Source organism: Lethenteron reissneri, chromosome 43 (genome assembly GCF_015708825.2).
Source record: "Lethenteron reissneri isolate LAM-NWPU_2019-01 chromosome 43, ASM1570882v1, whole genome shotgun sequence".
Lineage (NCBI taxonomy): Eukaryota > Metazoa > Chordata > Hyperoartia > Petromyzontiformes > Petromyzontidae > Lethenteron > Lethenteron reissneri.
This window is the reverse complement of record NC_083821.1, coordinates 1,084,641-1,108,182: the sequence shown is the minus strand read 5'-3', so window position 1 is coordinate 1,108,182 and position 23,542 is coordinate 1,084,641. Positions and strand designations below refer to the sequence as shown.

Below are 23,542 nucleotides of genomic sequence, written 5' to 3'. Positions count from 1 at the left end.
TTTAAACTCCAAGTTGTGGCCACGGAAGTGAGCAGCGGAGAGGACGAGATGCTGCCACTGAAGTCCCCCCCTGGGACTTGAGGCGAGGCTGGGCCGAGGACAAAAATAGCCGCTGGTCAATTTCCGGCAGAACATTCGCAAACCGGCGCCCGTGATTACATATATTGCGGCTGCATTCCTTGAACAATCGTAGCGGTAAAATAATCCAGTCACATGCTCGCGTTCACGGGGCATTTCTTTATTACGTTAACTTGTGTGACGGTCATACGTGGACTGATTTTGATTTAATGTCCCATATTTGAATGCGGTCTCACTGCAATGTGATGTCGCCATACGGTTTACATTAGGCTACGAATTGCATTCATTTATCCCATAAAAATACATTTACTGATTATAGTTTTTTTTGCGTAACTCGAGCGAGGCTACTACAGCAATAAACATGCCTATTAAAGCAGACAAAGCGGACATTTCATTTGCAGCTGTACAGATTCCTATCGCGCCAGCATCGGGCGCGATCACACGCGGTGCCTTTTCGGTTCAGAGCGACGGCAACATCTTGGCAGCAGCACGAGCTCACGACCCGGGATGTGAACTTGGCGTGGTGGTTGTGAGTCGCGAGTAAAACGGTCACCCAAAGTGCCCCTCCCCCACCGCCGTTCCCCCAATTTATTTATTTAAAATATTTCACGGAGTTTAAATAATTCACGATTTCCGTTCTCACCGTGACCCCCGTGATAATTACCCCAAGATTACACTAATTGCAATCGCGAACAAACAAAATACTTCAACTAAGATTATCCATGGCATTGCTTGACTCGCTGTATATTCTGCCCATCAACGACACAGCGTGACCGTCGACAAAGCGTGGTGGGGGGGGGGGGGGGGTATCCCGTGAGTCCACATTATAACGAGCTCGTATAGACGGTTACAAACTTAAATGGGAAAAGATGGAAATCGCTGTCCCAAAGCTCCAAAGTGGAACAGCCGCCGGGCAAGACCACGTGCTGCACAGGTCCGCTCGAGTTCCGTACTGCGCAGAAGCAACGATAGACGTCGCCATGGGGGTTGTGGGTTCTGGTTCTGGAATTGGTTTACGAACTTGAGTTGTTTCGCTGATGGGGTTTTTTTTCTCCGACTTTTAGACGCGTAAAATTTGTTTTATAATATATTTTTCGTATCATATACAATGCAAAATAAAGCTGGATATGGGCTAAATCGGTCTTTGTGGGAACAGCGGAAGGGGTTTATTGGAGAGCGCTGTCGTGAGCGAGATGCTGCGGGGCCTCGTCCACCCCTCGAGGTAGGGGATGAGACCGCGGTGACTCCCCCCCGGCATTAGCGCCGATGTCGAGGCCGCGCTGCGCTAAATCCATAGATTGATGAAACGGCGACGCTACGCCTGGCGCGGGCAGGGGGCCGGGGGGGGGTGCACGGACCCCCACCCCACCCCCTGCTGCGCCCCCACCGCTCGCTCGCTCGCCACCCTCGTGCGGTCGGCGTTTATATTAATTTTATTTTGATCACAATCTTCACCTCGTCTGCGACAACCTGGGATCTGCGCTTTGGCCTTGCCTGCGGACTAAATTCAGTCAATCTCTGAGCCGACGAGCTGGTCAGAGGGGTACGCAAACCACCCCACCACTCCACCCTGAAGACGGTCAGCTGTGAGCTGAGTAGTGAGCCCAGCAAATAAGAAATGTAAACGTGCAGCCAATTACCACGCGTGGTCTCCCGCGGTGCCCTGCGCTCTCCCGTGACGTGACCGAGCGACCCGAGTCTGCGTCTTCACACAGACTCGGCTCACGCCGTCTCGTCACGGTCTCGCTACGGTCAGCGCTGGGCGGCACGCACGTGCGTTCAACTTCTTTCGCACCGTACGTAGCCATCCGCGCTAATCGCAGGTGCGGGGGAAGGACAACAGAGTCGGGGGGGGGGGGGCATCATACAGCAGTCGTGGGGGTTCGGGTTTCCGTCCAATCAAAGAGTCGCCGTTGTCTCAAACAAACAAAACAAACCCCACTTGGCCGAAGGGACATTCCCGTCACGAATTCCCTCGTACAAATGAAGACCGACGGCTGGCAAGAGAGAGCGGGCGGGCGTGGTGGGCATGGCAGGGGGGTTCCGTAGCGAGCGAGTGAAGGACGCTCAGAGGAGCGCGGCTGCTCCTTCAGTTGAAGCGCAGCCGGCGGATGCTGATGACGGCGCTGATGCCGTAGAGGAGCGTGACGATGTGGGCGAACAACTGCGGACGAGAGCGCAACGCGGCGTGACGCAGACGCTCGCCACTCGAGGGGACGGGTGGAGGTCAGCCGTGTCCATCCCCGGGGCTTCTCTCCCTACCCCCCTCCTCCCCCTCTCTTTCTCTCACATTATTATTATTTATAGCTTCATCATTTCCCAACACCCACCCTTCCCCATTGTATCCCACTTGTACGATCATCTCGTGTCATGAAACATTTCGGCAGAAGACACCTGACGACCAGCTCAAATAATTAGGCCCCTTGTGTTGCCTTGCCTCGAATAATAGATAGCAGCAGCAGCAGTAACAGCAGTAGCAGCAGTAGCAGCAACAGCAGCAGTAGCAGCAGCAGCAACAGCAGCAGCAACAGCAGCAGTAGCAGCAGCAGTAGCAACAGCAGCAGTAGCAGTAGTAGCAACAGTAGCAGCAGCAGTAACAGCAGTAGCAGCAGCAGTAGTAGCAGCAGTAGCAGTAGTAGCAGCAGCAGTAGCAGCAGCAGTAGTAGCAACAGTAGCAGCAGCAGCAACATCTGTAGCGATTTTACAGTTATGCCGTGTCTAAATGCAGCGGCATACCCAAGACGCGTTTCACAAATAAAAACAACAACAACAACGCGATGTGAAATTCGAAGTGTGGGTGGGGACCGAGTCTCTGCGAGTATGTCGATTCTTACCACCATCCTCCGGTTGGGTTAAAGCCGCGGCTGTTTCCACGCTACGGCTTTGTGATCTCGTTGGGAAGAGGGAAAAAAACACCCAAACCTAATTCCGGGTCATGTGCATGGCCCAAAGAGTCAAATTGTATATTTCCGCAAACGACCGTGCAAAATAAGGCACGTTATTTGTGGCCGGATAGAATTGAGGTCAGACAAATGGGATCATCATCATCATCATCAGCAGCAGTAGCCATGGTCAATCCACTACTGAATGAAGCCCTCACCGAGCCGTCACCATCTCACCGTCCTGAGATAACAGTCCAGCCAGCTCCTTCCCGCCGTGACGTCACCAGGCGGCTGTCCACTTGAGCTCTTCTTCCCAGTTTGAATGATCCCATTAGTCCCAGAATGCTCTCCAAGCCGCGTCTTCCTCCTCTTCCTGTCACTCAATTTTAAGCCTCCACATCTCTGACGTTCGAAAACTATCCCTTATCATCATTATCATCATCGGCCTTGGTCAGTCCTGCTGCTGCATCAAGCATAATGTAATCGATCCATTAGCTGGGTCGTGCTGTCAACTCCTTCAGCACCACAATATTGATCATTTCCATTTGACGACTTAACCTTTGTTCCCGCTGCTGTTTCGAGCGGTCCGTAAACCGTACTGCTTAGGTTTTCGAGGTTGTACAGGGTTGTACCACGCGTCATTTGGCGTGATGTCCGACGTTTCGCTCCTCGTCCTTGGAGCTTCTTCAGGTACGGAAGAAGCTTTCAACGCGCGGAGCGAAACGTCGGGACGACACGCCGAATGACGCGCGGTAGAGGGAGCGCTCCTTGACGTTTAACGGAAGGCGCCGTAGCGATATTTCTCTGCCGGCGAGCGGACTTGAGCTCGCAGGAGCAGGATAGGAAATCTATAGCACGTTGAGTGAGGCAGCGCGAGCACCCTTGGGGATTGGCGGGGCAGAGCCAGACCGTGGAGCCCAATTATAGAAGGGGTCGTCACAGAGCCCGACAACAACAGAAAGCAAGCGGCGGCTCCCACGTGAGAATGAGCCCTTCAATTATCGCCGTCTTTAAATATGTAAAAGATAAAGGCGGAGCCCTGCAATTGCTCGCTCGCGCCACTGCTGGCGGAAGGGGCCTCCTCTAGAGAGAGCTGCAGAGAGCCCCCCTCTCGGGGGAATTTTTTGGCCTACTCTTCCACGCTGCGCAGGCATCATGTAAGCGGTGGGCCTACCCACATTTTACCCTCACTCCACCACGCTGGGCAAAACATGTGAGCGGGCTTTTATCATTGTAATTCTCTCGACCTCATTAAATAAAGAAAAAAAAAACATCAAACGTGGAGAGCGCACGAACGTGCGTAGCTCAACTCCTCATTTCCCTCCTCATTGTGGCCGGACGGACAGACGCTCGCGCGCTTCACAGGCGCCCCCCATCCCAGCTCATTACCGGCAGCCCTGCGCCCCCCAGGGGAGGGGGCAGTCTGGATGTGTGTGGGGGGTGGGGGCTCTCATGATCTACGTACTTTAAACAATACGCCGGCAAATGATTTGATATCGCGTGAAAGATTAAAAAAAACATCGGCCGCTGCCACCGTGGCGTAGCGGTCAGCGCGCTGGATTTGTAATTCCATCAGCTGCTGAAACAACGAGGAACGTTTCTTAGAACCCTCCACCTCTGTCCCGCCAGCAGCGTGCTGGGGTACCACCACAGTTCGTCGATGGGAAGGTGGGTGCGCGTGGTGGGGTAAAATGTGGGTAACCCCACCTCTCCCAGCGTGGAAGGAGGCTCGTGAAGGACGCTGGCTGCTACTCGGCATTTGGAGGCAGTCGTCCTCTAGCAATAGCGGAGGGCAGAGGAAGTGACCCTCACGTCAACGAGCGGAGCGCCGGGCACATAGAACGCAGCGAGTTGGAAAGAGTGGGGAGATGAGTCGGTCATGTCAGGCAGCCAACCCGTGACAGCTGCTGGGTCTGTCCCCTGGCTTGCCAGCGGAGATCCTTCCTCGCTTCACGTGGTAGCCTCAAAGTGCACCTAGCCTGGCACAAGCGCCGCGGTGACGTCACCGCCACGTCGTGGCGAATCGCGGCTTCTGCTGCTGCTGCTGTTGTTGTTGTCTCTGAATCCGTGCTTCAATCCCGGCCGATATGAAAGCTCCGGCGCCTGGGTTCGTAATGCCGCACCGCGACCCCGACTCGCGCAGCCTCCCCGGCGCGGAACGCCTCGGGACGCGATGAATAAAACAACAAACACCGACGACGTCTGCCGCTGCTGCTGCTGCGCATTGACCAGGCCACCCCGAGCCAACGCGTACACACACCCAGCCCCAGTGACTAGCAGGCAGCAGTCGCCTGTAGGTGAGACGGGACACCCAGCCCCAGTGACTAGCAGGCAGCAGGTGCCTGTAGGTGAGACGGGACACCCAGCCCCAGTGACTAGCAGGCAGCAGTCGCCTGTAGGTGAGACGGGACACCCAGCCCCAGTGACTAACAGGCAGCAGTCGCCTGTAGATGAGACGGGACACCCAGCCCCAGTGACTAGCAGGCAGCAGTCGCCTGTAGGTGAGACGGGACACCCAGCCCCAGTGACTAGCAGGCAGCAGTCGCCTGTAGATGAGACGGGACACCCAGCCCCAGTGACTAGCAGGCAGCAGTCGCCTGTAGATGAGACGGGACACCCAGCCCCAGTGACTAGCAGGCAGCAGTCGCCTGTAGATGAGACGGGACACCCAGCCCCAGTGACTAGCAGGCAGCAGGTGCCTGTAGGTGAGACGGGACACCCAGCCCCAGTGACTAGCAGGCAGCAGTCGCCTGTAGGGCGAGACGGCACGCAGGGATGTTTCGGCTGAACGGGGCTCTCGCTCGGTTGTCCATCCGCAGTTCATCTTGTGAACACGTGTCTAAGTGACACTGCATTGTATGTGCGTATGTTGGACTTCTTTCGCACCGTACGTAGCCAACCGTGCTAACCGGATGTGCGGGAAATGCACCATTGGCAGTGGTGCATTTTTTATTATTCTTCACTTCATGAACTGAGGAAAGCCTCGATGAGTCTCAAGATCAGTTTCACGAGGGTGCTGCCAGTGTTGACGTGGTATGGGGGGCGATGTTGTCAATGTTGCTGTGTGTAACCCCGACGGTTTAATTTGCAGGCAATTGTTCGGCATTGGGATGTTTGGTCAGTACCAGTTACATTTAATGTATTTTTGTTTTGTTTTAAAAGCACAAACTCAACAAAATCCTACAAGGGAAACACATAACGCGTTGTGTTGACATATGCGACGACGAAGGGCCATTTCGCGCGGTTGGCTACGTACGGTGCGAAAGAAGTTCAACATACATTTAGCTCGAAACGGTGAGTCGTGTTTGTGTTCTCATTGTAGGGCCGTGCTCAGCCTGCCCAGCGAGTTCAGTTTTTTTTCGCTCCCAGCGGGAGGGAGGTTGCTGGTACAGTCCAGATACTGTACACCCCACCCAGGGCGACTCATCAACATCTATCTGACAACTTTGACGTCAGTGTTCTCATTATTAAGTGTGAACAACACTCGCCAAAAAACAACCACACAAAGATTGCAAAAGATGGGGTGGGGTGGGGTGGGGGAGGGGGGATAATATAAACAAATGTTTGCGGTCTACAGACGGTGTTTAAGTTCCAGAAGGCGGGGGGGGGGGCTATTTTTGTGGAGAGAGATGAGCAAATCTCGCTTGATTGTTGAGTCCTTGCCCTCGGCGCCACGCGTGTCCACGCACGCTTCTCCCTCCCGTTCCTCCCTCCCCTCCCTCCTCCTCCTGTCACCGGTTCTATATTTAATTCATAAAGGCTGTTGGCGTCACGGTTGCAGCATCAGCGCAGGACCTGCGCCCGTCTATAGACCACGTGCTTTCAGCTCCCTTGAAATGCCCACAAAGCTGCAATTGCCAGGAATACATTAATCGGTTTAATGCGCCCCGCCAACGATGTCACCGTTGGCGATTGCAGTCACCGTGCATGGGCGAGCGTCCGGCGCGCTCGGAACCTGATCGCTCGGAATATTTCGAGGAGAAGGAGGACCGATTCGACCACATCGATGTCATTCGTCGTGTTCATTCGTCGTGTTGACGGCGACACGGAGCCACGTGGCCGGGGGGGGGGGGGGCACCGCTGACGTCTCCGACCCGCAAGGAGAAACCCCACGAACTCTCCCTCTGCCGAAGCCCTGTCTTCGTGAGCAGCAGCAGCAGACCTCCACATTGCCATCGAGCTCCTGAACGTATTGCCAAGCGGCAGTAAACGAAGCTAGAGATACACAGAGACGCATCGAGATAGATAGAGACACGGAGAACACATAGACACCCGTAGAGATACATAGAGACACATTGAACCTATAAGAGATACATCGAGACACAGAGATACACTATAAACTAATTTAGATACCTAGAGACCAATAAAGATACACAAGCCACGGTCGTGTGCAGTTTTGAGTGGTATCACCCGTATATGCGTCGGGTTTCGGCAGATACTCGTGCCAAAGAGGAATGGTATTGTCCACACACCCCAAGACAGGACTTTCCTGAAATCGAGTCTCAAGACTCAGGGAGGCATCCCCGTGGAACACTCAGCGTGGCAGTGATAGCTGGTGCATTTCACTCGGTCACATTGAAGGGAGGGGCGAAGGCTTGAGCAGAAGGCCTATACATTTCAATTTAAAGCTTCCGTGACTGCAGGGATTCATATTCTTGGATTTTTTGGCCAAGTCATGTAGAAGGGAAATACAAAAATAATAAAAATAAAACAATAAAATTCTCACGACGTTTCGGCCACAACACATTAGGACGCTGTCTTTCCGACAGCTCTGTACTTCACCTGAGGACGGCTGCTTGTGTTGTGGCCGAAACGTCGTGAGAATTTTATTCTGTTAAATTTTTATTATTTTATTATTTCCCTTCTACGTGACTTTAGCGAAAGATCCAAGAAACAGAAGGCCTATGTCCACCAGTAGATAGGGCATGCCTGGTGATGATTAATAATTGTTTTTATTTTTGAACGTCATCTGTACGAACATTGTCTTTGTAGGAAACAAAAAGTGTAAGAGTTTTCTTTTTTTTTACTGGCGAAAAGGGCAGGGCAGGTGAGGACACGGGTTTGAACTTTTAATCAATGTTTTTTTTTACTACCGAGGGATACAAAGAAAACCCACTCCTCTCTCAAGTCGCCTTCAAAAGGAATTCACCAATGGCCACGAATAATTTGTTTCCCTTCAGCGGAGGAGCTGCCATCACCCAGGGTGACGGTGCTTGTGAGAAGTCATCAGCGATAATCAGTCTCGGGACAGCTGCCAATCACCGCAGCGTGGTCGCACGAGGCGCGATGGGTGCGTGATGGTCGTGGCGGCGTTCTCGTGCGAAAGTCACCGGGAGGGCGCGCCCGGTCATTCAGCATCGCTGTGCGTGCGTGCGTGGCGACCGAGGCGGCACGCGTGTTTAGATAATAATTTTTTAAAAAAAAGTTAAAAGCGCAGCCTTGCAATTGCTGCCGGCCTGGATGGCCTCCACTCAACTGTGACCGTCCGTAGTCACGTGCTACCTCCCGCGTTACTTTCTTTAGAACAGTTGTTTTAAAACACAACTGACGTGCTTGCGTGCGGGGATGGAATTCCTTTCCAGCTCAGACCCCGCCTGCTTGCCCTTCGCCAACATATAAAACCTCTTGTTGTCACAGCTCTCTCGCTGTGGTCTTCCTGGTTCAGCAGTTCCACTGCTGGATGATGTTTTCCGCCTGAGGACGACCGCTTGTGTTGCGATCGAAACGTCGTGATATATTATTTGTAACTTTATTTTATTTTTCTACCTACGTGACTTTACCGAAAGAACCAAAGAGTATGGATTCCTGCAGTCACGAAAGCTTCAAATCAAGATTGAACAGCTTTTTTGTGTTCAGTTTATTGTCCTTCCCCCACACCTCCGATTAACAAGGTTGGCTACGCTCGGTGCAAAAGAAGTTCAACATACACACACATAGATGCAGAATGATTGGTGGTGACGATGATGACGGTGATGATTAAACACGGACACATCAGACGATCCACACTCACCACGGCCGCTACGCTCAGCCCGTATATGTAGTTGTCCATGATGACGAGCATGTCCTGTTTGCCCAGCAGGACGCAGAGGTTCGCCAGTAGCACGGCGGCGCTCAGGTACATGGAGAAAGCAAGGATGTTGTAGACACACTCCTGGGGGGAGAGGGGGGGCGACATGAACACCGTCTCTGTGCCGTGTCTCGGAGATTCGTCTTTTTCTTGGCTTTTGTTTGGCGAGCAGGTCGTTACGCCGCCTGTATTATGATGTTTGATGATCAATCCACCAATAAATATATACATTGATACTGTACACACGTGTGAATAAAATTCTGTTTTCAAAAATGCAACTTGTTGTTTTGTGAGTGGGCATGGCCTGGCACTCAGAAGTGGAATCGGCCAAAAATGCCAACGTTGGGCCCCTCCTGAATAATGTACTCAAGACTCAGTTGAGTCTTTGCTGGATACATGCAGGACGTTATTTAAACATCAAAGTAAATGTGTTTCTTTAGTTGTATTTAGACATGTGTGGATCTAGAAACTTCCAATGGGGGGGGGGGGGGTTAGTCCTGATTTCTTTTTTTATTCGGGCCCTACATTAATAATAATTAGTATACAAACATTCAATATTTTTTGCCTCTGGAAAAAAATCAATAAAACACCAATTTGTGGATTCTTAAGGTGGGGTGGGGGCTGGGTCGATCACCCCCCCCCCATGCCCCGCCCCCTATTGGATGTGCCGCACTTGCGTGGCGTCATTCGGCAAGCCTGGGGGCAGGAGGGGAGAGGGGGGGTCCCATCGTGGAACTCGGCATCCGGCTGGAGCCCCGTGCGGCCGCTGTCTGTGGAGACGGCGCCACAACCACCGCTCCGCGTTTTGCTTATCGCCAGCCGCAGATGTTCCTCCGGTAGAGACGCAGCGGCCGTTATCACTTGCATTCAAATTGACCACGTGGGGTGGTGAATAGGGATTATCTATTCATTTGTCGGTTTAAATGGATTATTGCGCTCAAGATAACACACGCCAAAATATATTTTAATCACACGTGGTGCAGTGGTTAGCGCATATGGCTATGAACCCTGCCAACTGAGTTCGATACGCGGCCACGGCTGAAACCAGTGGCGAGTGGTTTCCAAACCAGCCCAGGGCACCTTCATCACACGCACCGACCAGCGTGGTGAAGTATGGTCAAACTACCCTCTTGACCAAAAAGCATGGAGGGAGGCCTTCATCTAGCAGTGTAGTGACGGGGGTTTGTACATCAATGTAAATGGGCATTACTGGACTACTTGCACGCGGTCTGGTATATTTGGTGATATCAGCCACTCTCTGTGGCAATCCGAGATGCTGTGCGGACACTTGTCACGAGGAACGAGGGGAGGGCCCTTTTTTCCGAGCTTGGTTTTGTAATCAATAAATTAAAACTATTTCGCCGACAAACCCCGTGAGCACAGAATCACGAGAAGCAGAGGGTGAGGGAGGAGTGCGATTGGAGGTGACCCTCATAGCTAATAATGAGGTTTTACACGCAATGCATATTTTTGGATGCATCACGAAATAACGGCGAAATAATAAAAAAACCTGCAGGCTTTTAATAAAATGCTCGCCGCATGATTCCGGGGTGGGTTTGGGGCATTATCCACCCTGCTGGAGCACGGACACTCGACGAACCCCATCCCACGGCGCCTCCGGCCTTTTAATTCCCACCTAAAAATAAACAGGAAGCCAGCACCGTGGGGCTCTCTGAACGTTTGTGAACTCGCAGGGAGCCGGGCGATGCGACGCGAGCGGTGACGGAACGGCGCTCGCCGACGACGAACGCCGCCGCCCTCTCCGCTGGCTTCGCGTGGCGCTCCTCCGGGCCCCGTGGCGGACGGGGCTCGAGGGTTTCTCGCCCCTCTTGTCATATTTTAGACGCCAGCTCCTTCTTTTTCCTCTTCATCATCATCATCATCTTATTTTTCCTCTTCGTCATCATCATCTTATTTTTCCTCTTCGTCATCATCATCTTCGTCTCCTTCTTCCTCTTCGTCTTCTTGTTGTTGTTGTTCTTTTATTCACTCCCCCCCCCCCTCTCCGCTGGCATTTTTCGCTCGTCGCCAAAATGCCAGTGGAGAGCTGCGCGGCGGAGCGGCGGGCGCGCTCCTGGCGTCACCGCCGCCGCCGTCTCCCCGCGTGCCTCTGCGTCATGCCGAGACCTCAAGTGTTGCGAGATCGCGAAGTGTGAGCGCGGGGCTCGTCATTGCCGCTTTGTTGGGGTGGGCTGGTGGTGGTGGAGGGGTGGGCTGGTGGTGGTGGTGGGGTGTGCTGGTGGTGGGGTGGGCTGGTGGTGGTGGGGTGGGGGGTGGTGGTGGTGGTGGTGGGGTGGGCTGGTGGTGGTTCGGTGGGCTGCTGGTGGTGGTGGGGTGGGCTGGTGGTGGTGGTGGGGTGGGCTGGTGGTGGTAGTGGTGGGGTGGGCTGGTGGTGGTGGGGTGGGCTGGTGGTGGTAGTGGTGGAGTGGGCTGGTGGTGGTGGGGTGGGCTGCTGCTGGTGGTGGTGGGGTGGGCTGGTGGTGGTGGGGTGGGCTGGTGGTGGTGGTGGTGCGGTGGGCTGGTGGTGGTAGTGGTGGGGTGGGCTGGTGGTGGTGGGGTGGGCTGGTGGTGGTAGTGGTGGGGTGGGCTGGTGGTGGTGGGGTGGGCTGCTGCTGGTGGTGGTGGGGTGGGCTGGTGGTGGTGGGGTGGGCTGCTGCTGGTGGTGGGGTGGGCTGGTGGTGGTAGTGGTGGGGTGGGCTGGTGGTGGTGGGGTGGGGGGTGGTGGTGGTGGTGGGGTGGGCTGGTGGTGGTTCGGTGGGCTGCTGGTGGTGGTGGGGTGGGCTGGTGGTGGTGGTGGGGTGGGCTGGTGGTGGTAGTGGTGGGGTGGGCTGGTGGTGGTAGTGGTGGGGTGGGCTCCTGGTGGTGGGGTGGGCTGCTGGAGAAATGAGGCCCTCACGGCTCTCTGCTGCGGCTGCTGCTGTCTCTGCCCACACGCGGACGGCTGTAGCCGTCATAGCCCGCCCAGCCAGCCCTGACCTTTCTCGGGCAGGAATTCGATGCCTCTCACCTGTCCCCTCTTGGCTGCGTTTACTTTGTAGACATATCGGCACACAGGGATGTGGTTCATTTTTGGTCTGACAAAATGAATTGAAAAAAACACCATACATGCGATGTATGTTGAGACAGGGATGCTATCGTGGTGTCATGGTTATAATCGCACACGACTTGCAATTCAGTCGCCGGTTCGATCCGATCTCCCAGCGCGGCAGTTAAAACAATAGGGCCAGTTTCTTAAGCCGCCTCTGTCCACCCAGCACTATAAATGGGTTGCACCACAGTGATGGGTCGACAGGTCGTGTGTGGTGGGGTGAAGTGTGGGTACGCCCACCTCTCTCTAGACGTTTGACCAGTGTGGAAAGACGAGGGCCAAACTCCCTCGAGAGAGCTCCTCCGAGCTCTGTCCAGTTAAAGCCCATCCACCAGCCGTGATGTAAGCAGATAATTGCGGAGCCGCACCTTTACCCGCTGCACATCCTCTGCACCGCGTGTGGAATTTGTCTTCGTGGTTTCGCGAGATGCACCGTGCGTTCAACTGATCGATACTTTTTCACGTCTCAAAGTAATCACTCAGTCGAGATGTCAAGCACAGCTGTGCACTTCATTTTTCTAATAATTTGGTAAATGTTCATGAAATGTAGCACGAGTTATATTTTTGTTATTTTATTGGATTTTATATTTCAGTTCAGATTCGTGCGCTCTTTAGTTGGCGTGGAGGAGCGGCTTTGAGCGCGGAGTCACCTTCCGGTTCACGTCGCGGGGAATCGCCCGTAACAATACGCGCCGTCCGCTTCACAGTGCACGGTAAAGATCCCGCCGCGTGATTTAAAGTAAAAGACGGCCGTTGTGTGCCGAAGCAACGCTCCAAACTTTGCCAAATTCGATAAATGACACAGCAAATTCTCCAAATGGGGGTTATAGTTCACAACATCGCTCCTCTCCTCCCCTCCCCCTACTGGAAGACGCACGTGCGCTTGCATGCCGGGTGCTGAATCACATCGTGCCGCACAGGGGCAGCTGCCACCTCCAATGAGCACGGTTGACTATGTAGGGTGCGAAAGAAGTTCAGCATACATAGAGGGGAGTGCCCTTGAAACGTGCGGGATGAGATGCCGACGTGAGACCAACTCGAGTCGCTGATACCTCGAAGCAAGCGTCGTATCGTTGCATTGTTATCGGTGACAATTATTATTGTCACTATTATAACAACAACAACAATAACAATGATCGCTCACCATGAGCAGCCAGGGCAGATCGAGGGACTCGGGCACGCTCGTTCCGTAGAGGAAGAACTGCACGATGGAGCAGAAGCAGAAAGTGACGGCGACGAACATCACCCAGCCCTGGTGGAGGTTGTGCGTCATCCCCGTGGCCGCCACCAGGATCCACACGAGGGCTCCCAGCGTCTGCGGGCCGAGGGGCCCCACGGGAGAGGGAGAAAGAGAGGCACCGCTGGTCACGAGCGCGTCAAACATTCACAATTGTCAAGCAACAGGCGGTTCATTTCATTGTCGCGCGAGATTTAATATTCGTTCAAACCGCACAATACTTTGGCATAAACCTCCCTCCAAGTAATTTATTCCTAGGGAATCTCAGCAGGATTCTCACTCTGGGCGCACGGTATAAAGCCAGTTTAACACGAAGTAGGATTTCGCGACCAATAATATCCATAATATAGGTTTTTTTGGGGGTTAGATCACGTAAATATAAATGCGTCGTTGAACTCGCCATTGGCTTGTTTGTTTAAGAGACAAACCTTACTAATTGGCTGTGTCGGGTGTTGGCGGGCTTAAATAAACATTTCTATTTCCGCAAACTAACCCCAAAAACAACCTCTGTTAACGAGTATAAAGCCAAATGAGGGTCGGGTCTTTGCGAGCCTGACGGCGATTGTTGGAGTTGCGAGTGCTTGTGTGCACGCCTGCACATTGGCCGTGCGTGTTTGGTGCAACGGGTGCCAGGAGCTGCGCACGAACAGCAGCACCGGCAAGACAAAGGCGGTCAGGGCTTGGTATTCGCCGTATTATTCCCTGCTCCGCTAACAGCATCTGGCCACGCGGGGGGGAGGGGTGGGGGTCTTTGTTGTGGGGAGTGATGTCATAGTGATTATCATCAGGCACGTTATGATTCATACATTAACATACTGATGCATTCACTGAATTGTCTGTCCAAGAATATATTTGTAATGATTTATGCAAATTATGTAATTATTTTTGTAATTACTCCTTTTTGCATTCTCTGGTCTGACACTGGTTTAGACTCGGCCCTAAAGAAGGCTGTCTCTGGTGTACATCAATCAGTTTCAAAGACAATGTCAAATATTACCAGAACATGTGTTTGTTTGCATGTTCACCCCAAGTACGTGTGGTTAATGCAGACATGATTCATTGCAAAATATTTCTGTTTGCTGTATGAACATCTTAACACAACTGTTTTATTGACATAAAGGGTAAAACCTATTATTATTCTTTGATAGCGGCAACAAAGGTCCCATGTAGATGTAATGATTATTTTCTCGTATTTAGGCAAGTGGGATAGGGCAGTGCGAGTGGTGGCGCAGTGATTAGCGCACTGCTCTACAAAACTTTGCTACCTGAATTCGATTCTAAGTCACGACTAAGATCAGTGGCGAGCCATATGTGAACCTGTCCTGGTACCCCTCCCCCCTGTCGTTCAGCAACCTGCAACGGCCAGCGTGGTGAAGTATGATAAACAAAACAACATCCTCACAGCAGATACGGTATGGGAGGGCGTTAATGCAGCAGTGGATTGGTGTATGGCTGTGCATGCGGACCTCTTTGTATATGTATGGTCACGGAGCGAACATGATGGGACAGAACGTCAGAACGGACGAGACCGACGCTACACACGAGACATAATCATGACAACCGCGATTCTTGAATTGTGACGATTAATTGAAGCACTGTGGGGGGAGGAGGTGAATCTACTGGGCGTCTGTGGGGAAACTAAAATCTCGACAGCTCATCGGATTCCTCCAGGATGAATACATAATCTGATTCTGAATCCATCACGAGCGTCATGGCTATTGACCACAGCAAATCGACCACGGTTTGATTCCCCGGTTACCAACCTCATCCGTTCGTTTATGTTTGTTTTGTATGACGGCGGCTCCAGGAGGAGGAGGGCACGCTCCTCCTGCTACGTCAGGCGCGGGTAGAATGTGTGCCAGGGTGGGGGGCACTCGCTGCTGACTCGCTGTGCTCCATCGAGGCTGCTGATTTACGCATTCGGGACTTGTCCCCTTCCGCGGGCACGGGCTGGGGTGATGTAGTGCCCTGGCGTGCGTGCGCCAGTGTGCGGTGTGGCTCCGTGGCTCTGTGTAGAGTGCAGGGGAGTGTCGCTTGCTGGACTTGGCACGCGCTGCGCCTGCTACGAGCTGACAGGGTTTCCCGATGAAGTCGACATAGCGTGGGGTCTTCCTGGCCACTGTGTGTTCATAATTGTGATTACGTTTTTTTTCTTTCGGATGGCCTACCCTGTTTCAAATAACCTCACGGGATCTTGGACCTCCACTGTGAAGCGGAGAGTGCGAAGTATTATCACGATTCAAACTAAAAACTTTACTTTTTATTTTACCAGGAAAGGCCCACTGAGCTATGTGGCTCTTTTTCAGATTCGACCTGGCCACAAATTATAGCTCAACGAAGTGGCTTATTACGTGGATATTTATAGCAGCCAAATCCTCTAAACGCGTGCTGACTCTAAATGAGGAAGTAAAAACCCGAGGAGCCACAGAAAAATACACGCGACCACGGAGAGAGAGACAACCAAACTCCAAATATACAGCCATTGGGACGAACCCACGACCTGCTGCATACCAGGCGAGGTAGTTAACATCTCGCCATCGATGTCAATACAACCGCATTGTTAGCCAGGGCGGGAGCTGGATTCAAACCGCGAGCAGGCGGCGAGCACGTGACCGCTCGGCGATGTCCCGCCACGACACCAACACTCAAAACAAGCGCCGTGGAGGTGGTCGCGGTTGTCCCGTACGGCTCCCCCATGCGCTTCCGGCTTGGAAGGTGGGACAGTCTTTCTCTAACTGACTCATGACTTCAAGGTATAATGTCGCAGTATAATTCCCCTGGAGAGGAAAAAAATTTATCATTATAATAATTATTGTTCTTCTTGGTTCTTTCGGTAAAGTCACGTAGAAGGGAAATAATAAAATAATACAAATAAAACATAATTTTTTATTATTTCCCTTCTACGTGACTTTACCGAAAGAACCAAGAAGATGAATCCCTGCAGTCACGAAAGCTTTAAATCAAAATAATTATTTTACTCGCGCTGTGACCTCATCGCGACCTCTGGCTGCCGGGTGCCCCGGCGCTCCGGGGGTGCATTGCTCGCCCACCGTGGGCTTGGCCCCGGCCATGCGAACGCCTCTGGCTGTTGCTGTCCGGCCGTCGTGACCTCGAGACGGCGTCCGCGTGTCCTTTCCCGCACCTCCGATTAAAAAACGATTTTGGCTACGTACGGTGCGAAAGAAGTTCAACGCACGCTTGAAATGTGCACGACACGAGTACAGCTTCAGTGTCAATCCACTGCTGGATGAGAGACTCGGCTACAACGTGCGGGCCGTGGCACGGGCGATCTGGTCATACTTCAGCACGCTGGTCAGTGCGGTTTTGTGACAGCGGTCAGAACAGATGCGGAAACAGAGAAGCAAAGTCCAACGATAGATGTTCCTTAACCACCACGGTGACACCGCTTACGCAGCAGCCTCAAACAACCAGGCATGCCATGGAATACCCATCGTGCTTGTAAGGATATTTCGGGATGTTTGTGAATCTCCTTTCAATTACAACATGATTCATATAAATATATGATGCATATATATCGTTTATATGAATCATCTATATGAATCATCGGCCACGCTTCATCCACTGCTGTTGTTTTAAGGCATCCCAAAGCCGTCTGCGTTGCGGGGAAGTTTAAAAAACCTTGGCTAAGTCACGGCCCTGGCAGTGACGTTCGCCACCAAAAATGTCCTAAACAGTGCCCTAAAGGCACAGCGTCTCTTAAACATATATATATTTATAAATGACATTCCAATTATAGTTGTTTCTCTCTCTCTCATATACATACAATTAATTCCGCATTCTGTGATGAATAAATCGATGAACGTGAATGTGTCGGTGACTTTTCGCGGAATATTTCCTTCGAGGAAGAGCATTCATCTCTCGCTCGCTCCCCCTCCCCCTGATTGGCGATGGCTCTTGACCTGCACGGGCACCGTGCTGTACACTGCCAGTCTCTCTCGCGATTAGATCACCCCCTCCCCCTGATTGGCGATGGCTCTTGACCTGCACGGGCACCGTGCCGTACACCGCCAGCCTCTCTCGCGATTAGATCACCCCCCCTCCCACCTCCCGTCACGCCGCCTGCTCCCCCCCCCGCCGCCACTCCCTCCCACGTGAAACTTGTAAACAAACATCGTGAAAGCAGCTAGAACATTCTGATATCGAACACAAATAAAAACATTGCCGCCAGCAGCGGCGGCAATGTCAAAGTGTCCCTCTCGGAGTTGCCGCGTGGGGTTTGGTGCTCGAGAGCGCACGCGCAATTTCCATCCTGTCTGGAAATTAAATTCAAAATCCTTATTTTTTCTAACTCAGGATGTGTTTGTTTTACGTTTCGCACGAGGCAGAGCAATCCCAAGTCGCCGCGTGTGAAGTGCAGCGCGTGGCGCACATTCCGTGCAGCCCGAGCTGAAATTTGTATTCTGTCTCTCAAACATCTCTGTGTGTTATTATTGCGCGTGAATCAGCAGCAGCAAGCAGCAAGCAACAACAATACGATCAGGAGCTAAGTGGCAATGTCAAGGTCTGCTGGTCACAACAAGAGAGCCTCAGCTGAGGGAGAGTTTGTGCAGTTTTTCTGTAACGCCGTGAGGGTAACTTCGTGAGGGTAACGCTGTGAGGGTAACTTCGTGAAGGTAACTCCGTGAGGGTAACTTCGCGAGGGTAACTTCGCGAGGGTAACGCCGTGAGGGTAACTTCGTGAGGGTAACGCCGTGAGGGTAACGCCGTGAGGGTAACGCCGTGAGGGCGTGGGTCTACCTGAGCGGTAAAGTGATCATACTTTTAGTCGTTATCATTATTGTTGCTACACCTTTAACGATCGCACACGAATGCGACGCACTGGGGGCTCTTTAAACGGTTGCCTGTCACGTATTGTAGTTACCTTAAACATAGCTAGTGAAGGAGGGGGGGGTTAATATTTTAGCCAAGCCGTAATCTTTCAGCGAGCACCCAAACATGCAATTTGTTATTCGGTGGATTTAAATAACCCGCAAGAGAAAAAAAAAATAGAAACAATTTCGGCAATTGAATGATCTGCTTAGCCGTGCTTTCCGGCGTAACTCTCGCTTGGCAAATGTCAAGCAAACACGCAAGCTGCGCCCCCCGCTTGAATCCGCGTGCTAATTGGACAAACATCATTATGCACGTGATCCCAACGCCTTCTCAGCTCGTTCCAGATGTGTGGGGTTTAAAAAAAAATTCTTAAAAAAAACGCGTTGCAATAAGAACAACAACAATAAACTGCACAAACGTCGCGACCACTCCGCACGGGCACGCATCTTCTGTCTGCGCTGCCACGTGGGTGAGAAGGTAAGGAGGTAATGTCTTCACACATCCCTCCGTGTCTCCTCGGCCAATTGGTTCACGCTCGAGACTCCGCAAATTGGGATCCAGTGACATGCACACAATGTGTAGCCCCAGACACGCACGGGATGATAGCTGCCGCCACGTCCTCACGTGGCTCTGAGTCCAGCAGTCAGCCGGGTGTCAGGGCAGAGTTCATGCCATTGCCACGTATGACTATGTTGAACTTCTTTCGCACTGTACGTAGCCAACCGTGCTAATTCGAGGTACAGGGAAAGTGCAGCACCACCACCATCAGCCCCAAACATCAGTGCCACCTCTACTGTCATCATCTCCACCATCACCACCACCATGAACTACTGCTACCAATTCGACCAATATCACTGCGCACTAACAAACACCACCAACTCGCCCAATATTACCACCCACCACTAACTCCACTATCATCTTCCCTATCTCCACCATTAACCACCACCACCTCCAATATCACCACTGCTGTTATATCTATCATCACCACTGTCATCATCACCACCAAAGACCCCCCGTAAAGTCTTATAACCGTGATCAGTTCACAGAACAGGTTGGTTCTGTGCGGGACTCTGTGTTGTGTGTTTGTAGGTTTCTAGGCCTGTGCTCAGCAACTATGGTTTACAACCATCACTATGACTACCACTGCCCATTACCGCCTAAATCATTTCCACCACCACTACTGCCATTATGTCACCAAAGACAAAGATCCGCCGTATATCAAGTGCTGTTAGCAAGTAGCACCTATGAAGGCTGGCAGGGCACACGAGGGAGTGCGTGGCCAGCACAACGCCCGGCCGCCTTTGTCTCCCTAGTGGCCATGTTTAAACATTGCACCAGGTACTCATTTGAGGCCTAGTCCACCTAGGGGAGGGCCAGGACCGGTTCAGATAATCGTCACTACTGTTGGCCGTGAGCCGGGACCGAACTGGGTCTCCGGGTTCATAGCGCAGCGCGCTCACCACTGCACCACCGCTCCCCACCACCACCACCACCACCACACACCACCACCACACACCACTACACCACCACACACCACTACACCACCGCTCCCCACCACCACCACACACCACCACCACACACCACCACCACACACCACCACCACCACACACCACCACCACACACCACCACCACACACCACCACCACTACACTACCGCTCCCCACCACCACCACCACACACCACCACACACACCACCACCACACACCACCACCACACACCACCACCACACACCACCACCACTACACCACCGCTCCCCACCACCACCACCACCACCACACACCACCACCACACACCACCACCACTACACCACCGCTCCCCACCACCACCACCACCACACACCACCACCACACACCACCACCACACACCACCACCACACACCACCACCACACACCACCACCACTACACTACCGCTCCCCACCACCACCACACACCACCTGCATTCAATACTTGGGGCCCAGAACACCCGCGCCTCCTGCACCTCCACCACCGCCACCAGGCGCTCGAGTGCTGGTGCACTACAGCACATGGACGATGCGCGTTCACTTACCACCTCTGCTATGATGATGCTTCCACTCAGCCTCCAGAACACCTTGGAGCCCAGCGGCAGCGTGGCCGAGATGGGCTGCATGTAAATGTTCTGCGATTCGGACGTCATCTTTGCCCGCTGTCAGTCACTCAGCCGGTCAGGCGACGAGCAGAGGGTCCCGTCCGACTTTACGGCGGGGTTCACTCGGAGCTCTGCGGTGTCGCGGGAAGCGACGGGGGGGCACGGAGCGTGCGAGCTCGCGAGAACCAGGAGCGCAATCAGGAAACGATGAGCGTGAGGTGCGTCGCGGAACGGTGGAACATGCCTCCGCCTCTCCCTGCGGCTCGGGGCAAGACTCCGAGCTCGCCGGCGACACTCGTGCGACCGGCCTCTCAAGTCGTCGGAGTGCGTAATGCGCATTCCATCGGGCGTCGACACCACCAGCGCGGCGACGTCGCTCGGTTAAATATCGCCGGGCGGGCGTTGTGGCGTTGTTCAGCCAGGCGCGGTGCGTGCCTGTGGCACACCTGTGTGGCTCGGCGGGCAGGTGAACGCAGCTGCACCTTGCTGCGGTTGACACACACGTGGCTGATAATGCTGGGTGCGAGAGGGATGGGCCGCCCTTCCCTAGCGATTGTGTTTACTCGGGGGGCGCGGAGACCAAAGATGCCCCAGGGCGTTGTCGAATCCTGGGCACGCAAAACAGCTCCGCCATCATTGTGTGCAAGCGCGCGTGTGTGTGTTTGTGGGTAGCGACAATGCAGTGGCTATTACACCGAGCTGTGAAGCCGGCCACACGAGATCGATTCCCGTTCAAGGTTCAACTTCAGTGGCGAATATCTGAGCCGACCCTGGGGCCTCCCCTTAGTCGACTCAGTCTTGAATGAGAACCTGGTTCGGTGTGCGATGAATTAACGCTGCCTGACCGTAAACAAGAGTCCACGCAGGACTGCAACCTCGCCGCTATTGCCCGGAGCTATGCGAGCCTCTCGCCGAGTGCCCGAGACGACGCACTCGGGGTCAGCTGCTCGCGCTGCTGGTGGTGGTGGTGACCTCGTAGCGTGCGGCTGCCGTGCGTTTTCATCGTCACGTGGAACGCTCTGGCGGATAAATTCAGGCGCAATGAGCTCAGCCACGTCGGGCGAGACCTGAAGAGGCGGTCCATGTCCACGGCGCGACGAGAAGGCACTGCTGCTGCTGCAGCGCATGAGAGATGCTGTTCGCGTGATGCTGGGTTTCTTAAATGGCTATTTACACGTACACATCAGAGAGGTAAAGGTGGCTGGGCCTGGGGCTCGCCACACACCACCTCCTCGTTTTCCGTGCCGGCCTTTATAGGAGCTTGCTACCAGCACTTACCCCAACAGCCTGCAAAGGTTGCATGGGGGATCAGTGCGTGTGTGTGTGGCTCACCTGGGGAGTGGCAGTGCAATGGTTAGCGCGCTGCGTGACGAACTTAGCGACTTGAGTTTGATTCCCGCTCACTGCCAACACCAGTGATGATTATCTGAACCAGCCCTGGGCCTCTCATAGATCGACACAACCTCAAATGAGTACCTGGTGTGACGTGTAAACTTCGTGACTAGGGAGACAAAGGCGGTCGGGCGTGGTTCTGGCCAGCCACCCCTTTGTGTACCGCTCGCTAACAACAGTCTGTGAAGGATCTACGGAGGTTCTTTGTCTTTGCGTGAAGATGATCGTGCGTCGTATTTGTCCTCTTGTGTGTGTGCTCGTTATTGTGCTGTTTTGACTTCCCGTGTCAACAGCAACGGCTTTCCATCTCAGCACCGGGGAGTTCAGAATTCACAATTAGTGGGCGCGCTGCTGACGTTTGCTGTTTTTGTTTGCCACTAACGACGGAGCGACGCTCTCGCAACAAAACGAGCTTTAATGTCGGCGCGTAACATCCCAATAATTGGCCAACGCTAATGAGGAAGACTCGCGAGCGATTTCTTTTTTTGTGAAGTGACACTGCCACTGGGCTAGGAGGAGCGCTCACTCTCTCTCTCTTTCTTGAGGGGGAATGCCGAATCTGGCTTCAGCTTGGGGCGCACGTGAAAGACAATTTCACATTTCTGAAATTTAAGTCGTCCAATGAGGTTTCTGCCACTCATTGTCTCCGCTGCTGCGGGCCAGACAGCGAAGGGGAGCTGAATGTGCATCAGTTGCACACGTGTGGCTTTCGCGAAAAATATTATTGAATGTGCATCGTCAGCGCGTTACGGAGGGAGGAACCCGCCCAGCCGCCCCCGACTGCCCCGAACACAAACGAGTTAGCTCCAAGTGCAGCCCTGGTCACCAATCTCGAAGCGTGGCCCACATTGTACCCCCACTGTCAAATTCCATAATTTTTCATCGTTTCATACGATGGGTCTCTGAGTCTATGGGTGTCCAGTGCGCGTTTATACGTTTCAAGTGTAAGTCTATGGGTCTCTGTGTAAGTGTTTTGGTCTCTGAGTGTGTTGTTCAGTGGGAGTCTGTAAGTCTCTATATATAAATCTATGGGTCTCTGTGTAAGTGTTTTGATCTCTTAGTGTGTTGTTCAGTGGGAGTCTATAGGTCTCTATGTAATTGTTTTGAGTCTATGGGTGTCAATGTGAGTCTGTGGATACCCGTCTATTCATTCACCGGGCTACCCCTGAAGCCATCCGCCGGCTCACTCTCCAACCTCGACCCTGCTGATCAACTCATCCCCTCCCCCTCTGCCTAACGAAAGAGGAAGAAGGCTTCCCCTGCTCGTGTGAGCGAGTACAGCCTCGAAACATACGCCACAGGTCTCCGCGTGTGCAAACGGGACGTCATTTGGGTTTGAAAGGCAATATGCGGGTGGACCAGACGATCGGGAAATTAGAGAGGCACACACCCAACGGCGCAATGCGAATGCGTCTTGTGAAGCCCGCTTAGCCGGGCCAAGGCGAGCTTGCTGGCGGAGGCTCATTGCCACTGTGGACGTGTTTGTGGGCAGTTAAGTGGGGGGGGGGGGGTTGTTTAAATATGTTGACTTGTCTGTGTTATGCATGTGCGTGTCGGGCGTGATGCTGGCCACCCACCCCCTTGTGTGCCGTGCCGGCATTCTAGGTGCTACTCGCGAACAGCACTTGCCCCAAGAGTCTGAGAATGCTATACGGGGGATCTTTGTCTTTGTGGCTGTGCGTGTGTGCGTGGGGAGTGGTAGCCTCGCGTTCAGCGTGCCGCGCCACGAACCCACCGAGCTGAGCGATACCTGTGACGATTATCTGAGTCGGTCCTGGGCCTCATCCCGAGGTCGAGTCAGCGTCAGAACAAGTACCTGGGGCGATGTGGAAAAATCATCGTCACTGCGGAGACAAATG

General features: G+C 53.3%; 1 protein-coding gene across 1 annotated transcript; it reads right to left on the bottom strand.

Moving 5' to 3' along the window:
* Positions 1-232: 232 nt before the first annotated feature.
* LOC133353253 (protein MAL2-like) lies at positions 233-20,779 on the bottom strand. The gene is made up of 4 exons (XM_061569352.1): positions 20,232-20,779; positions 13,260-13,430; positions 8,971-9,111; positions 233-2,242 (listed from the first exon to the last, which is right to left on the bottom strand). The coding sequence occupies exons 1-4, from the start codon at positions 20,337-20,339 to the stop codon at positions 2,168-2,170; spliced, it is 495 nt and encodes a 164-aa protein (XP_061425336.1). The 5' UTR covers positions 20,340-20,779; the 3' UTR covers positions 233-2,167.
* Positions 20,780-23,542: the final 2,763 nt, after the last annotated feature.

Coding starts and splice junctions, on each gene's coding strand:
- LOC133353253 (XM_061569352.1), bottom strand. CDS start 20,339: ATGACGTCCGAATCGCAGAACATTTACATGCAGCCCATCTCGGCCACG. Junction 9,112..13,259: donor ATCTGCCCTGGCTGCTCATG/GTGAGCGATCAT, acceptor CTCTCCCCCCAG/GAGTGTGTCTACAACATCCT. Junction 2,243..8,970: donor GGCTGAGCGTAGCGGCCGTG/GTGAGTGTGGAT, acceptor TCTCGTCCGCAG/TTGTTCGCCCACATCGTCAC.